This window comes from Eufriesea mexicana, unplaced genomic scaffold (assembly GCF_001483705.2).
Source record: "Eufriesea mexicana isolate 0111107269 unplaced genomic scaffold, ASM148370v2 scaffold562, whole genome shotgun sequence".
Taxonomy (NCBI): Eukaryota; Metazoa; Arthropoda; class Insecta; order Hymenoptera; family Apidae; genus Eufriesea; species Eufriesea mexicana.
This window is the reverse complement of record NW_016908714.1, coordinates 283,724-302,783: the sequence shown is the minus strand read 5'-3', so window position 1 is coordinate 302,783 and position 19,060 is coordinate 283,724. Positions and strand designations below refer to the sequence as shown.

Below are 19,060 nucleotides of genomic sequence, written 5' to 3'. Positions count from 1 at the left end.
TTATGCAATTCCATCCGTTTCCCTTTGTTCATTCCTCTGCTTCCTTTTTCACATTTTCGCGAATCTCTTACGCGAAAACGAAGGAAGAAGGAAGAACAAGATATATCCGAACGAAGTTGCGTCGTGTGTAGTTAATTCTCTGTAAAAAATTTGCAAAACGTTACGTCATTATCATTCCGTCTTAGAGTGGCACTTTCCTGTGACAAAGGAAAGAGATGTTATAGGAAAAGGAAATTATTTTTTAAATTATAGTTCGTTTCAAAAAATGTTTCAAATGAAACTTAACCTGTTTCAAGGTGGACATCTTATAATGGTTATAAATTTATGCTAAGTGGAGGTACTTCTAAGATTTCAAGGGAATCTTCGTTTTTTTTTTTTTTTTTAAATAGAATTGTATTTTTTTTCTTCTTTTCTTATATACGTGGATAGTGTATTTCAAGGTGAATTCATTGACCTGTAATACTTTGTTCTTTGAAGGTCGTACAAATTTATTCAGTGCTGTTTAAATCATGTCTTCATAACTTTGAAACAGGGTGAGTTTCATTTGAAAAATTTTTTGGAACGAATTATAGTTTAGGGAGTCTCTGTATATTAGGGATAAGTGGTATAAATTAATGTGTAAATGGAGATATTTAATCAGTAATTGGTAAAGTAATAGGGGCTGATAAACCTGACTGAGTAATATTCATTTTTGTTATAACTTCCTGTCATAATATTTTTCTTTTCTTTTTTTTAGAGATTATTTGTTAAAAAATAATTAAACTCTTACTATCAGGATTCTATATACATATAATAATTCTATTAATTGTATGTAATTATTATAATAGTAATTCTGTGAGGTCCTGTGGATCCTTGAGATACTTGAAAAGGAGATCAGCATACTATTATACTCTGACTGCATTATTATTGCGACTATGATGTCGAGTACTTATGTATTCCACAATTTTTGATTATGCTTCAACTATTCTTCCATTAAACCCTTCTTCACGGGAAAGACGTTGCCATCGGATGAAATTTGAATCAGACTATACCATAAAAATTGTTTCCTAATGCAGTTAAAAATTTGACAATCCTTAAACGATGTACATAATCTCATTCAATTAACGCGTTAAGTGCCCAGTCCGTTTTGTTTGCTGTTCCGTTCAGGCCCGGACTCGTTCATCAAGTGAGCCACCGGTGGCTGGCGAAGTGTTTATAAAACTCGGAGATACTGTACCAATTGTTATAATAGGAATTCCCAAACGTTAGGTCCAAAGATGGCGAAGAATTTAACACCAAAAGTTAGCACCTTTTGGTCCTAGTCTGGGCCGGTCCCTGAGGACCAGCGTGGCACTTAACGTGTTAATTACAGCAACGAAATATCAAATCGGCAATATTGATCGCGCAATATCAATTCCCATTTGTATCGCATATTATTTATAACACGAAATATTATAATTTTCAAATTCCAATGCGTGACAGAAAAAAGTTTCGAAACCAAAGAACAAGCGTCCCATGTCAGATCCAAGGAATGAACGCACCTCTGCATTGAGCGTAAGGCTATTCCTGAAAGAATTTTGCATGGAATTCTTGAACGCTGCTTATAACCCCGTAATGAAATACGCGAGGTCCTGTATGATTGCCGCAGCACAGGGCGAACAATCTGAAGCAACTTGCTATCTATGGTCTCTGCGCTTCTTCATGGATTTCAATCGCCATTACAAGTTCGACGTAAAATATGTGAGGTAAGTCGCTGTGGCTCTCTTATTTCCTGACAAAAAAGGATAATAAAAGAAGCAGGTACCTCATCAGGGGAGTAAAGGTTGAAGAAAGGAAACAGAGTTCTCGAACTCGTTTTACGCATCATCGCTCTCCTTAGATTCTCGTCCTCGCGGAACATAACCTATAACCTTCCGCGCAGGCGCTCTACGTGCTCCGCTTCGAGCAACACGCGTTGACAGGATTTAAATTTTCGCGCCAAAGAACGCTGAACATTCATCGTTCGAATTCGAGTTCGAGTTCTGTTTACGAGTTTTTCGTATTATTTCAAGTTTATATTTCGGAATGTAATCGAAGTTGCATATCTCATGTACTATTTTGGGTAACGATCGACTAAGTTTAATTGCTTGGAAATAAAAATGCGATCGATATTGTCTTTAATCCTCTATTTGTATAATAATAACGAGGTGTGCATTAACAGCGAAACAATATCCACGGAAATATTTCATTTGGTGCAAAGACAAATGGAGTTTTATAACGAGATGATAGTTACCGACAAAAAGAAAATTCCTGTTTGGTCTCGTAGATTACATTTGGGATTAAAGGCGTACCAGGTGAGCAACTCGAGTGTTAATATTTGTTTTCATTAATTTGATGAATGGAAGGAAATATCTTTCCTTCTTTCTTGTTGTTATAGGAACTTCTGTATACTTTAATGGCAATGGATCAAAGTGCAGATCGTGGAGTTAGGGAATCCAGTAAGGTTATTAAGAGTAACGTGTTTTATGTTCCGGAATATCGGGAAACGATTCTTTCTCAGCTTCTCGCCTTCGATGAGGTTAAAATGTCTCGGTTTGTATAAATGATATTGTATAATGCGATATAATGTTTAATGCTATGTGTAATAATATGGAGTCTTTTCTTATCATGAAATAAGGAAAATCTGTGTTTGATCAAAATTAACGAAATTTTTCAGTCACTTTCTAGATAATCATCCAGCGTGCTTCAATAATGATAGAATTATAGATAATATTAATGATATATAACAAAGTTATAAATACTATTATCACAGACAGTAATCAGGTTTGTATTGTCAAATTTTACTCAGAACTGTGAACTTTTAAACATGTTATAAAAATATAAAAAAAAAATTGTAGTATGGTAGGAGTTTAAAAATTATGCAAAATATGCTTTCAAAAATTATTGTATATACAGAGTGGTCCATACAATTTGCAATTCTGAATAATTTCTGAAGTATGTGTTATATAACATTTTTGTTGATTAGTCAAAGTTACATGGTTCAGAGAGACACATTATAAATGAGTGGATTTTTTAAATCAGTTTATAATAATTATATTTTAAATTAGTTTATAATTTTAAAAAGGAAGATTAATCTCGACATTTTCAAAATAAAGGAAATTTATGAAAAGAGATTATACACCATATGATGTATCTCTTAATTACCTTATCTTTCTTGTTATCTTAAATTAGTCTATAATTTTGAAAAGGAAGATTAATTTTGACATTTTTAAAATAAAGGAAATTTATAAAAAGAGATTATACACCATATGATGTATCTCTTAATTACCTTATCTCTTTTGTTATCTTAAATTAGTCTGTAATTTTAAAAAGGAAGATTAATCTTGACATTTTCAAAATAAAGGAAATTTATGAAAAGAGATTATACACCATATGATGTATCTCTTAATTACCTTATCTCTCTTGTTATCTTAAATTAGTCTGTAATTTTAAAAAGGAAGATTAATCTTGACATTTTCAAAATAAAAGAAATCTATAAAAAGAGACTATGCACCATATGATGTGCCTCATCAAACTATGCAGCTCTCCCATAAAAAATGTTTTATACAATACATACCTATAATATTATACCTCTACTTATACATATACATACCTATAATTTTTTCAGAAATTATTTAACAAGCGTATGAACCATCTTATATGATTTATATTTAACAATTATATAATATAATATAGGTAACCCTCCTATAACATGGTAGATAGGTTCCTAGAATTCCTAGAATTCCGTGTTTTGTGAAACCGTGTTGTATGAGACCCAGAGCCAGTACAAGAAGGGGGGTTACGTTCCAAAAACTTATTAAAAACAAATTTCTTTTCTAATTCTACATGAACAACTTAATTTTTATTAAAAATATAAATGTATGTGCAACACAAAACAAGTAAGAAGCAAAAATATTATTATAATTTAACGTAACTTTAATTTAATCAATTTCTTCGTCGTCACTGCTCATGTAGAAGTAGTGTTGTACGAAAGTTTTTGCAATTTTCTTATTGTATTTTCTTAGAGCGAAACCGTGTTGTAGGGGGTTCTCGCAATTTATAAATCGTGTTATAGTGAAACCGTGTTATAGGATGCCGCGTTGTAGGAGGGCTACCTGTATATTATAATATAATATATTTAACGATTTTCGAGATCATACTTCTGTTCGAAGAAAGACTCGAAGAAAGTCATTGCAAATGTTCAATGTTCTAAGTCAAGTATCATCAGTTTGTCTTCCAAGAAGTTTAATTATCCCATGACGATGTAATCTCGAAACGTTTCGTTGGCCTAGCCATTTCATGCTCCGAGCATCTGTTCATCGAGTGGATAAGAGTAGAAAATGAAAAACTGTTTGCTAAAAGTTTTATCTACTGCAGACAGATTGATTCACTTTCAAATCAATCGGCTCGAACAACGAAGGAGCTACTCCTGCTCCTACTTCCTTGTTTCTTTTCGACTGCGCCTCCTCCCATCGCGTTCTCCCTCAGCTCTCGCCTTGGCCCTCCTCTTTTCTTTTGCGCTTCTTCCTGGAATAAACAACTTTTATCGACCTTTCGGCTGGCGAAATGGGAAAAGGCGACGGCCGTTCAACTTTTCGCGAGTTTGACGGGTTTTCCAAGGATTTCCACTACGGAAATGTAAGGTCGGGGCGCCGCACCGCGATACCGTCGTTTCTCTGACATCTTAGTGACGGTGACGAAAACGAGAGTTGACGGCTGCAGCAAACTTCGTTGCTGATGTTACCACTTGCAAACTGTACACACGACAGAACTGTATTAATTTCGTCACGGCTATTGTTTTGTTCGAGATCACGTCCCGTATAGGGATTTTATTGGACTGCAAACGTAATTGCCGGAGCAGTCGGATATTTCATTGTTTTGATACAGCCGGTCACAAAAATATTCGGACAGCGGTATAGATTTTATCTTTATATTCTATATTTCAACCGAATATACAAACGGCTTAAAAGATACATCGTGCTACGATGAAGTGTAGCTTTTAGATAACAAAAATGCGAAAGCATTTTGTTTGATATATAGGTGATCCTCTTATAACACGGTAGATAAGTTCCTAGAAAATGCTGTGTTATGTGAAATCGTGTTGTATGACACACAGAGCCAGTACAAAAGGGGGGTTACGTTTCGAAAACTTACTGAAAATAAATTTTTTTTTTAATTCTACGTATACAACTTAATTTTCAATAAAAATATAAACGTATGTACAACACAAAACAAAACAAAAACAAAAACGTTATTTTAATTTAACGCAACTTTAATTTAATAAATTTCTTCGTCGTCATTGCTCATATAGAAATACAGTGTTGCACAAAGTTTTTCGCAATTTTCTTAACGTGTTAGAGCAAAACCGTGTTATAGGATGCCGTGCTGTAGAAGGGTTCCCGCAATTTATGAATCGTGTTATAGTGAAACCGTGTTGTAGGAGGGCTACCTGTATACGATTGTTTGAATAATGGAAAGGAAACGGAGAAATAGATCATTTTCAGGTCATATAAATATTAGGACATCGTGGATAACCTAACCTAACTCTTTGCACTCGACGATTTCTTGGCTAGAGAAGAGTAGAAATTCAAAGATTCTTTACTAAAAATTTGACGATCCTTTTTGGGCAGTAAATAAAGAATTGTATAATAATAGAATTATAGAATTATTTGATTTCTATACCTCGCACACTGTTACATTACATTAAATTTGATATATTAATTAATATCGATCTTCCAAATTTTATGAAATGGCGACTGAAAATCACCTCTCGAGTGCAAAGGGTTAACAACAACGTTGAAAAATTTATTAAAATCATACGTCGAGTTTATAATAATAAATTAATTTTCCAATCTCGATCGATATCATTCCTCGCTAATTGCTCGTAAAATTTCGTCTTTTGTTCCTTCACGGATTGTGTGTCGAAATATCAACAATAATTTTACGAAATTTGTCACGAATTTTTTCTCGTCTGAAGTCAGGAGCGTCTATTATACTTTTGCACCCTCATTATACTTAAAGTACTTTTCCGTTCATAAAAATTTGTCACAATGGCGTCGCGCTTCCTTTATTTTTTGTTTTGTCGAACCAGTAACAGACAGTTTTTTAGTAGAGAATGTTTGATTTTCTACTCTTCTATAACCAAAAAATTGTCGAGTACAAAGGGTTAATATATGTAACAATTTTTCAATTTCCAGAAAGCTATAAATGCAATGTTTGTAAATTTAATGCTTAACCCCTTGTATTACAATATCGAGTCTAACTTGTCACGAGTTCTACATGTAAAATCTCACGATTATAAGCTAAATTTATCACATGACTATAGTTATATTTAATATATTTTGACAAGCACAAAATTCAAGGAATTTCTAAAATTTTTACCTATTTTTCACATGGATGAAGTAAAGGTATAATCCGTTAATTAAACTTAAATACTATAATTTTTGTTTTGTGTAATTTTGTAAAAATTGTTTAATTTTTCATAATTATATCGTAGTGTAAGGGGTTAAGAGGAATGTCAATAAATATTCCTCAGTTGCGTTTCAAATTTATTGCAAATTGGGATGTAATGGCAAAAATTCTTCGTTCGATATTCGACAGCTAGTGATTGTGGATATGTGGATCCTTGGAATTAAAGTTTGTGACAATTTTGTTCAGAGAAAATTTATTTCGATTAGATAGCACAATTGATTTATGACACTTTTGATTGATTAATATGTTTGTTACATACATATTTTTTTCAATAATGTTTCTTTTTTTTTTAGCGTGCATATATCCTACTATGACAAGGAATTTGTATGTACAGGTGTATAATACAGCGTCCCATAGATTTCCGTATAAAATTTATTTTGCGGATAATAAATAAAAATATGTGTAATGGAATATTAAAAATGTGAAATAAATTCTTTATCAAATAGGGTAATAAAAATATGTAATATAAAGAAGATCAGGACATATTATTTTTACATTTAATGTTAATACAAGTCAATGATAGATAGATATTTGTGTTTTATATTAATTTACTAAATTAAGTATAGTTACTGAATTGACAAAGCAATTGGTTTACTGAAATAATTCAATAGTATCATGATATTATTTTATATCTTCATATTTTCGGAAAATTACTACTTTTATTGCGAACATCAACGTACAGTTAAATTTACTCGACAAATTATGTCAGTAATTCATTAAACGTAGCTTGTATGGACGCATAATGCAAACATAATTTTCCCCTGTATTATATTAAGTATTTGTCATTTTCTGTACCTGCCAATAATATTTTCATAACATTTTCATAATGCTTATGACAAACTTGTTTATACATCATTTTTGCATTATTTTTAGTCCTAGAGTATATTAATGAAGTATAGAAATCTGTGGGACGCACAGTATATTTCTGTTCATTTTTTATCATTTAAAGTACTCTATTTAAAATAGAAAATTAATTTTTAGATCATTTCTAAAGGTATTATAATATTATTATAATAGTATTATTAATGATTTATTAAATTATTAAATTCAAATTTTCTGTTAAAATTTTTCATAATTTATATCTCTCTCAATCGTTAAGTACTGCCTTAACTCGATAAAATTCAGTGTTAATGATTTTTCAGACAGTATTTGATCGATCTGGTTACAACGGTACACGTTTTCCTGAAATTGTTGAGTAATTATTGCGGAAGAAATACTCGCAATATTATGGTCCAAGAAGTGAAGCGTAAACGACAAAAGGGTGGTACAAGGAAGAAAAGTAAATATACTAAATATTATTTTCCTGTTAGGCTTAAGCGAGAACGTGCTATTTAACGTCGAATGTAAACAGAAACTGCGCAGAAAGAGCAACTACCAGCTCGAAGTCTAGAGGAACGTTGGGACGAAATTAGTCCCCAACTGTCTGTTGTAATGAAGGAAGGAACGATACCGGAAGTAGTACCATTCGACGCAACGTTGGACGTACCTATAGATGATCAAAAGTATGTTGAAGTTGCTTTATTAGATTTCGACAACATCGGTAAATTGAATTTTCACGCAGTGATTTCATTACACCTTCTTGGTTGCTTTTTTGTTTTCAGAGTTGATGCGATGAAGAAGATCCAAAAACTACTGCGATCCAAGTTACTCGAACAAGCTGTTGGCCTCATCCGTGCAGCAAGGTAAGTGTACTACTTACTTTGTACAATAATTTTCGTAACGAGTGTTTGTGAAAATTAATGCTCAGCTAAGAAGATAATCTTGCAAGACAGTTCGAAACTATTTTGAAAATTGTATTCAAAATTGGAGCAACAATTTAATCGTATATTATCTCAAGTATCTACCAGTATTCTTCGCTGAATTGCAATTTACTTGAGGTAATATTTGTGCCGTTCATTGCACAAATCGATTAACTCCACTTTTTGAAAAATCTTAAATTTAAGTGTCAAAGCACTTGGTATAGTCATAACTTTTTATATTTATAATAACTTTCCCCGATAATTAAAATTAACACCGTTAAACGACCAAAATTTTTTGGCCACTGAATAATAAATAATGTATTTCACAGGTCGCTTTGATTAACTCCGTACTCTAATGTAAATCGTTGCAATAATGCAACTCGAATGCACTAGCGAGCCATGAATGATAACGGTGAATTTTTTAGTGCCGTCTTATCAGAATTTAAGTAAAATTTAGTAAAATTTAAATTTATTACTTTTCTCACTTGCCAAATCGATTAACTCTTCCAGTAACATAAAAATGGTAACATTACTAACGATTACCTTTTGGCTATTTTTTCTTATAAATTTTATATACCGTTAGATGAAAGTTACATTTGTATTTATGCATTCTACGATATTTATTTCGATTTAAATTATAAAGGGAATTTTAAAAAACAATATACATTATTTCATTGCATTTCCCCACTTTTTGTTTTATGGAGTTAATCAATTTGTGCAGTGAATGGCTCATTTGCCAATCACAGTGAGTTTCATAATAGGATAGATACAATATTTTGCAGTATATAATATGACGCAGAAATATATTTAGATTTAAATGTAGTTTCAAAAATGAAGGTAAGTTCCGTAGTCATAGATGTGATGTTTGCCTAGTCAAGAATAGTAGACACTTCGTAAACTCACGATACAGAGCACGAGCAATTCATGGGCTCGGGTCCGCTTCCCCTTGGGCCTAGTCCATCCGTTGACCCGTACTACTAGGACGTTACTAACGTCCCAGTTATCTAGGTGGTCGTACTGCTCCAGGTCCTAGGAGGACCACCCAAGTCGGACACATCCCCGTTTCGATAGCTGTGTCATCGCTTATACCCCGCAATTTACTATAAATCGATGCAATAAGCATTAAAGCCAGAATTTCCCACGTACTCATCAAATAAACCACTCCTCGAAAATTACCTCACACTACATTACATTTGCATGCGTGGTACGTTTGGAACTGTTATCGTAACTATAAACCATGCGTATAAATAGTATGTGATAACTATATTCTCTGTTGCACTGTGCGATAATTTTAAAAATTGTGATAATTTACAATTATCGCGAGTGTAAGCACGTCATTTAAAACAAATCCTCTACACTTAAAATTTTTAAATAGTGTCGCGTAACATTTTCATAATTAAATTTATTTCTAGCATAAAGTAATAGTATAGGGTATAGATTAAGTATAAAGTAATCCATATTTACTGAAATTTTTTCTTTTTTTATCGAAAAATTCTGAAAAATTGAACAAATTCAGTTGGAAATATATTCACACAAAGAAGTTAAAAGTAATGAAGTGATTCTTTAGTTTACTTCAGCATATATTTTTTTTTATCAAATTACACCGTAGATAAAATATTATTTATAAACATAGATAAGAAAATGTACCAATTTATACGTTCTAATATTTGAATATGGGTTAAACCCATCAGAAAGATTAATTTTATTCAAAAACCCAACACGGCTTAGTATTAATCCCCCTAATACATTGCGCATGCATATGCCCAATTATATATGTCTAATTGCTCCACATCAGGATGTTGTTTGGATAATTTCTCACAGTAAAGTAATCCAAATTTTGATCATTTTTAACATTCTTGTACATTATTCTACAAAAAGGATTTATGTATACTTCATATACTAGTATACTAATTATGTACCAGTAAAAAATCAGTGAATACTGATACATGACTAATTGATCCACAAAAGTGGTCTCATATTGCACCTCTGTTTTTCTCTTTTTGATAATTTCTAATAATTAGCAGTTTTTATTATTAGTATACTTCGTATACTAGGGTACTGATTATATACCAGTAAAAAATCAGTGAATACTGATACATGACTAAGTGATCCACAAAGGTGGTCCTATCCTATACTTCTGTTTTTCTACTCTTGATGATTTCTAATAATTAACAGTTTTATTGTTAGAATATTTCATATACTAGCATACATATCATATATCAGTAAAAAAATCAATGAATACTGACACATGACTAATTGATCCACAAAAGTGATCTTAACCTACACTTTTGTTTTTCTCTTTTTGATAATTTCTAATAATTAACAGTTTTATTGTTAGTATACTTCATATACTAGGATATTATATATAACATTATATACCAGTAAAAAAATTAGTGAATACTAATACATGACTAATTGATCCACAAAAGTGGTCCTATCCTACACTTCTTTTTTTTCTCTTTTTGATAATTAACAGTTATATTGTTAGTATACTTCATATACTAGGATATTATATATAATATTATATACCAGTAAAAAATCAGTGAATACTGATACATGACTAATTAATCCACAAAAGTGGTACTATCCTACACTTTTGTTTTTCTCTTTTTGATAATTTCTAATAATTAACAGTTTTATTGTTAGTATACTTCATATACTAGGATATTATATATAATATTATATACCAGTAAAAAATCAGTGAATACTGATACATGGCTAATTGATCCACAAAAGTGATCTCATCCTACACCTTTGTTTTTCTCTGTTTAATAATTTCTAATAATTAACAGATTTATTGTTAGCATACTTCATATACTAGCATACATATTATATATCAGTAAAAAAATCAGTGAATACTGACACATGTCTAATTGATCCACAAAAATGATCCTAACCTACACCTTTGTTTTTCTCTTTTTGATAATTTCTAATAATTAACAGTTTTATTGTTAATATCTTCTAATACATTATTTCACACGGTCGATATAGCTTGATATCTGCTTGTAAATGTATAATTGCAATTTACATAGCTGCAATTTGATATTTATTTATAGCGAACATGTTGTCGCGCGGTAACGAGTTTCCCTACGTCAATTTTGCATTACATAATTTACTTCCTAGAATAGCTTAATTCGCATCGATTTTGCTAGCGAGGTCGATAAGCTGGCCAAGTGTGTACCATTATTTAGCTGCACCGATGTGGTTTATATTTAAAGGATGTTTATCAAGAGCAATCTTTTTTCCAGACAGCGATCTCTCTTCGCGAGTAGCAGATCTGAACGATGCTTAGGGACCAAAAGTGGCATTTAAGCGAAGAAATGGATACGAGCCACGAAGCTGAAAATAGTACTCAGGTTGACGACACGTCATGCACCGTGGAACTTTTTCCTATTTACCTCACACTATCCCTGTGGTCGTCCAATCGTTGATTCATGTGCCATAAACCACAACGAGAGTTTCTTAATGTATTCAGTAAAACGGTTTTCGGCTTCTCTTATGCTTCCTTCTTTTGCCTTTTGTTGCTAACCTCTGTCTTTTTTGCGGCCGAGCACAATGCGCGTTAAAGCTAAGAGCTGAGTGGTTCAGAGTATCCCCGTTGCTGTGTAGGTGTTTTAGTAAAGCTTTATTTTTCCAAACAAAGGAACGATGCAGTGAAAATAGGAAGGGAAAAAATGCGAACCCATTGTTGCGCACTAAATGTACCGTGATAGGAAATTCAGTTTAAACCACTTGACAAGTGAAATTTTTTATAAATTCATAACACAATTCTAACGTTGCCTCTTGCACGGTATAAATCGATGTAAACAGTTTGAAAGCTCGGAAGACGATTATTCTTTCGTTAAATATCACTGTAAAAGAATTCTTGCTCCTTTCCAATTAACCAATTAATTTGTTTCGTCGAGGATAACATAGTCGAAGTATGTCGGCTTGAAATAATATATCAGGAGGTATCCTTTCAGAAAGAACGTTCAGGAACGAAAGCTCTTGTCAGTGGCTGCTTGTTTAATTGAATTGTTTGTATTAAATTATTCGGAGAGGTCTGATTCATGGAAACATTTGATTTTTTCATCCTTCCCTTTCTTTGCAAGCCTGGGCCAATTAATTGGCTAACCGGCAAGTGTTTGCACTTCCACTGATATTTACATTACATTAAATCTGAAAGGGATGGTCCGTTCTTGAAATATGTCAATGCATGTTGGTTCATCTGAATGAGCCCTAAGCGGCACTGAACCCTGTCCCTTTGAAGTGTTCCGCCTCTAAATATACCCGCGAGTCTTTTCCCTCCGTTAAGTTGTTTCTCCATTCCGTCCCATCGATCCTTTTGGCTGCTAGCCTTAATCGCCGCTTCGATGGTTTCGCGGGAGCCAGTGTCTGTACTTTGGAGATGAACTCGTCCACGCGAAAACCAGTTCTTTTCATTCGCTTTACCCTCAAAGGGTTTCAGTTTTATAATAGTGCATCGGTTATATCTCTGCTCATAATTAACTATCTAAATACTGTTTTTTCCCCTTTCCAGGAAATCCATCTTCGTCGAACGTAGTCTATGAGGGATTTAGAGACGTTGCTATATACCCCTGTAACTACTGACTATAAACGCTTGCTTCTATTGATCTTCTATAACGTCACTTTCAGAATTCCCATCGACGAAAAAGTGTTTATCTAGAATCAAAAATGTTTTAATCTCTGCTTTCGTTACACTGCATTTCCAATACAGCTTTTCTCATAATTTATTATTTTTATTATTTATTATTGTTAAAAGGATTATAACTCGAAGGAATAGTAGTCAATGGAAACTGTGGGAAAACTGTACAAATCTTTATTAAACGGACGAACGATTAGGATTAGCCTGTTTAGGGTTACGCAGGTCACAAGTCGTCTTCAGAAGATTGGAGACGAAAAACAAAACGCAGGGGAAGGGATCACCTCTATATTGCTAGGATGTAGAGTTTACTTTACTATTTAATTTTACTACAACAGTTATTATTTATTTTATTTTTATTATCTTAGCAAGGGACATCCGAATGGATTTTTATAATAATTCACTGTCTCCTCGAGGTGTTTCAGAATGATTGTGGTCTATACTTCTTGGTGAGGGCTAGTCTGTAGAGTCTAATAGTATCTACGTCAGTTGACAGTTTAATTCATGGGATTCTTATTAACACATTGCGTACGGGTCACGAGATATCTCGTTTTCAGCTTTCTTCGATTGAATCTGTGACTCAGGCAACCAGAGACAAATGTTTTTGTTACATTACCAGGGTAGTGAAGTCTTGCACATTCTTGTGACAAATGATAAGCAAAGTAACTGAATGTTGACATTCCAGGAATGTAAAAACGGTCAGTCAGTATAGCCAGTACATCGGTAGCTCTGTGGGGATCGTTTACCGTACCTTATAAAGTGTTTTATCGTTGTACATTTTGTTATTTCGAAATATATATGCAAATTTGTACGGAAATAGTTTTTTAAAAATCATTTACATTTTCAATCCGGTGCCAAACAACATTGCACAAAGGAGTATGCTTTACCAGATATCACACTCTAAAGCATTATTCAAGTTCGTGAGATAAATATTAGTTAAAACGTGTAAAATTTTATATAATAAATCGATGTATAAAGTATATAGTAATATCTAAGAATACTTTATGCGAATATATTACCAATTTTAAATTAAAAATGTGCATATATTCAACGTATTGCTTGCCAAGCATGCTTCTAGGGTGTTCAAAAATGTGCGTTGAGAGGAGTTATTGAGAGACAGTTCTTAGGAAAGAGTATTAACAGCCAGTTCTTGTTGAATATTATTAGCCCCTCCTTGCATTATTCTTCTCAAATTAACCGCTAATTCAATTCGTGGTACACCCCCAATTTTGTTCTCACCGTTCTTTTTCTATGTCAGAATGACTCGAAGACACGTCATGGAAGTATCCTAATTTCGCTGAATTTCGCGAGAGTTAAAAAAGTTTCGTTGCAGTTAACGCACATCTCAAAGGTGGCTGGGTGAAATTGCCGAAACAAGAAACTACTTCATCGCGAGCAGTCTTTCCCGTAAAGCCAGGGAGTTATAGCCGTTCTTACAGATTTTTCTTTAGGCAGTATCATCACCGCAGTACTTCTACGTGGTACTTTAGGAGATTGTTCGTAATATTCCATCGTCCATTTTATGGGGTAAGCTTTGCCATAGCCGGTACACAATGGAAGCCTCTGGCTCATGCCGACCTTGTGCATACAACAGGATAAAAGGAAGCAGCAGACTGTTGACTATGGAGAGTATAGACGTAGGCTCAGAGTAGAAGATATTAATAACACATTTATGGTAATCCGGCGGTATTACGGTAAACAGTGTAATGCTTTGAATTTCCTTTTATTCCTCTACATATATAATATATATACCTATATGCAACACGCAGGTTGTCCTTGAGAAGCACGGAGAGGTTGCCAGTGATCGCGTTCCGTTTGCCCAGCAAATACTGCCGCCGTTTAGATACTGACTCAAATCCTCTAATTTTCTACTTACACCGTCTGCATCGGTGCCACCGGCAAAGCGTGCTGACTTTGGCGCAGGCTTGGATAACTCAAAGTCACAGGATAATTAAGGAGAAGGGCTGCAGCTTTTACCCCTTTTTGTGTTAAACGAGGAGTAAGGCGAATAATCAACGAAGTCTTATTTGCCCCCTAAAAGTTGCAATTTTCTCTGGTTTGAAGGATAGATCCCTACCTCTTTAATTAAAAGCAAATGAAAATTGCTAATTCAGATGTAGGCCTCGAATCATTGATTTTATTTAGTAGTGTTTTTACTGGGATTGTGGTATATTATTTTTCATCATGTACATTCACACTTAATATACCAAGGTAGAGTATCTTATTAAGAGAGAATTTCAATACAAGTTTCTCTATTGTTCACTGGTAACTGTTAGAAATGTGCTACATAACTGACTGTAGTAAATAGAAGCAGGAAAAATAGAAAATCGGGTAATATGAATTTTAAAACAATTAGAAACTTTTAAGATGTTCTGTCAGTGACTGTATATCTGCTTCTTTTAATAACTAAGATTATGGGAATTTGTGTTGAATGAAAAAAATTGTAATTCATTGCATAGATTGTATTGAATGAAAAATAGTATTCATTATATAGTAGGATAGGATGTTATTATGAGAAAAATATGATACTATAATCTACCATATAATAATAGGGTGTATAAGATGTATAGGGTATATGTAGGGTATATGTGTTAAATGAAAAATAGTAATTCATTGCATAGATTGTATTCAATGAAAAATAGTATTCATTATATAGTAGGATAGGATGTTATTATGAGAAAAATATGATAATATAATCTAACATATAATAATAGGGTGTATAGGGTGTATAGGGTATATATAATAATAAGGTGAATGTAGAAATCTTTAAAATCAATCATCTTAGTTTAGTATGCTGATGATTGAAAATTAAATCTACCAAAACAGTCAAGATCACTTGTTTTCAGAAGTTTTGCTTTTGCAGTTACTAAAAATGTACTGCTGTTTTAGGTAAAGTGAACACTTCTATTGATATCTTTTTGCCTATTTTCATCCTACTACTTCAACTATTATTATCTATACTATATTTATTAATATTTATTAAATAACTACAGAGATCTGCTGATATTATATACATCTGATTCCTTATATTCAAAGGGTTTTAAATATCAAACCTTTATCTTTACCTTTTAGGTAAAGTGAATACTAACATCTATTGACATCTTTTTGCCTATTTTCACCATACTACTTCAATTATTATTATGTATACTATATTTATTAATGTTTATTAAATAACTACAGAGGTCTGCTGATATTATACACATTTGGTTCCTTACATTTGTACTAATTTTATAAATGGTACTGCTAATAATTTTATACTATTTAATTCTACTACTTTTCATTGTTTTGTAACTTTTATATATTCTAAATTCATTGTTCATCATTGTCTCTTTACATTACAAGTGGTTTAAGCTTTTTGATGTTATAGATGATTGAAAAAGTCCAGTTCATCCCCAATAAGTTATGCTTCTTTGACCTCGGGCTAAAAGATGAGCCCGGTCTTGGACGTCGTTCGAGTGTCAAGGGCGAAAATCGACGCGTCGAAATTATTCGTTCCGTGTCTGGCAAAGGAGCTAGTTCGGACGACGGGATTGGAGGGTTGGTTGAGGCGCGTCTGAGAGATTCCATTGTCGCGGGACTTCAAATCGAGGGATAATGGGGATTGTATGGTACTGGATTTCTATTCAGACAGCCACCAGCAGCGGCCCCATACGAGCCACTTCTTCTGCCCTGGGGACAGCACGTGCCCCCCCTTCGCCCCTTCATCCCCTTCTCCTACATCTTCACCCTTTTCCCACCCGCTTATTGGATTCTCCCTCCAAGTCGGGGATTTTGCACTTTCGAAAGTAGCCAGACTTTCCTGACCCTAGGCTTGACATGCTCTATAAACAGATTAGGTATTGTTGCTGGGAAAATGAGTTGTTCCTCGCAATGTGCTTTTTGTAATGCATGGAAGCGTTTGTAAGTCTTGTTACTTCTACAGCTCTGCTTCGTGTTGCTGGAATATTGGACAAAGTGGGAATATCGATTAAACAGAACCTCAACTTTCATTTGCTATAGCTAGGCCATAGTTAAGTCACTCGGTTTAACGGATTTGCGACAGTAACAGTTGAGCATGAGGATTAAATAAAATTAGTTTATTTATAAATGCATTAATAATTTTATAACAATTTTCAGAGATTTTTTCTCCTGAATTTTCACGAGTGAAGACATTGATCGACTGAAGGTTTTACAAGGATTTTTAAGCTATTGGGTTGGCAACTAAGTTATTGCGGATTTTATCAATAGACGGCTTTTACACGTTCTTTTGTTTTGTCAACGTGTTCAAGGCACCTAACTTATATTGTTTTCTTGTTGTTTGAACCTCCGCCTTTAATTTAGTTGAAAAATTGTATCGATTAGTTATTTAGTTTCGTTTTTATCCCAATTTAAAAATGGAACAACAAGACGCGCATTTCGGACATATTTTATCGTTTTATTTCCGAAAAGGCAGGAACGCGTCGCAAGAACGCAAGAAGTTACGTGCCGTAAACGGGAATGAAGCCTCGAAAGAAAGACAGTGTCAAAATTGGTTTACCAAATTTCATTCTGGTGATTTTTCATTGAAAAATGCGCAACAATCTGGCCGTCCAGTTGAAGTTGACGAGACCCATATCGAGGCCATTATCGATTCAGATCGTCATAGCACAACACGTGAAATTGCAGAGAAGCTCAATGTATCGCATACATGCATTAAAAAGAAATTAAAACGGCTTGTCTATGTCAAGAAACTCGATCAGCTTAAGGAAATTCATTTGACGCAACGCATTAGCATCTGCGATTCGCTTCTGAAACGCAACGAAATTGATGGATTTCTGAAACGACTGATAACTGGCGACGAAAAGTGGATAGTTTAAGACAACGTTAATCGGAAAAGATCGTGGGTGATGCAAGATGAACCAGCCCAGACGACACCAAAATCTGAGATTCACTAAAAAATATTGTATTTTCCTTCTTACTTCAAATCCGCAATCACTTAGTTGCCAACCTAATATATTAATTCTTTAAGAAATGGAAGAAAGGTAGTGTATGTGTTATATCTGATAGAATTCGAATTTTCTTAGTTTATATCTGGATTGCTATAAATCCTCTATCCATTTCTCTAGAGTGTCTGTTTTTCTACAGGCTGCTGCTCTAACGTAGTTAGAGCAATTTCATCTCCTCTGCAGTGTACGACACAATGCAAACAGGAGTAAGCTGATCGAACAAGGAGAGTGCACGTCCCCGGGGGCACCAATTTGAGTGAGCTTTCGTTTAATGACAGTGCCATTTATGGGTATTGTTGCGGTAAAATGATAAGCTGCAGTTCTGAGGCAGTGTATATTTATCGAGCAAATGGGGCCACTATGCGCTATCCCAAAGTCGACTTCGTTGTCCAATCACGTCTCGTCGTCTCTAGAGTTCTCTTTGAAGATACCCCCCACTCAGCTCTCGGAATATTTCTACGTGCAGCAGTTTTTTAATGAAAATTCAAGGCAGGTGAGGACTCGCTGAAAAGTCAGCCGCCATCTAGCACGGGGTTAGGAATCTTCTGCCATTAACTACACCCTTTTTCATGAGTGCTCCGTCAAGGTAAAGGCGTGATTTTAGCTTTGTCCTCTGGTCACGTAAACCGACTTTCTCCTTTCCCTGATGCTTTTGGATTCTCACAGGGAATAGAACTTTCGTAAAACGGCCAGGTTCTCTCTGGCTGGCTCTTACGAAATTGCAAAGGGCTTTATGAAGGACAATCTTCATGCGAAGCAATCAGTATTTCCTCTGCTCTGTTTACTAAGTGCAGCATGCACCTTTGTTTCCTGCAACTCATCTTCGGATTATTCTCACGATTCCTGGTACATTTTATTACTTGCGTTTAAATATTTAACGACCGGGCTTGCTCTCGAAATTCCACTTCCCGTTGCTCGAATTGCAATATGGTCCTGCGATATTAACTTCTTCAAGAGAATCGTCCAGCTTCGTTCATTATACATAAAGATAAAAGATATTTCAACAATTGGAAAGTGATTGTACTTTCTTTTTAACAATAGAACTATTAATTTATGACGTTGTACTTAAATACACTCTATTACTATCAACTAATTGCAGTAATTACAGATGCAATGCAAATAAATTAATTGTATGAAAATACATGCAGAGTGGCTGAAGAATTATAATATTGTCGGATTATATTATAATATTGTATGTATATAAATATGAATTATATATAATAATAATAATAATAATTATATATATA

The 19,060-nt window shown here is 33.7% G+C and overlaps 1 protein-coding gene across 1 annotated transcript in view; it reads left to right on the top strand.

Annotated features, from left to right (window-relative positions):
* The window catches only part of LOC108545775 (protein timeless homolog), a 29,219-nt gene that overhangs the window by 6,772 nt on the left and 3,387 nt on the right, over nucleotides 1–19,060 (top strand). Inside the window, exons 8-13 of the mRNA XM_017897557.1 lie at nucleotides 1,462–1,724; nucleotides 2,180–2,312; nucleotides 2,396–2,550; nucleotides 7,611–7,747; nucleotides 7,820–7,970; nucleotides 8,070–8,150. Coding sequence (XP_017753046.1) covers nucleotides 1,462–1,724; nucleotides 2,180–2,312; nucleotides 2,396–2,550; nucleotides 7,611–7,747; nucleotides 7,820–7,970; nucleotides 8,070–8,150 — 920 coding nt within the window. The remainder of the gene's footprint in view (nucleotides 1–1,461; nucleotides 1,725–2,179; nucleotides 2,313–2,395; nucleotides 2,551–7,610; nucleotides 7,748–7,819; nucleotides 7,971–8,069; nucleotides 8,151–19,060) is intronic.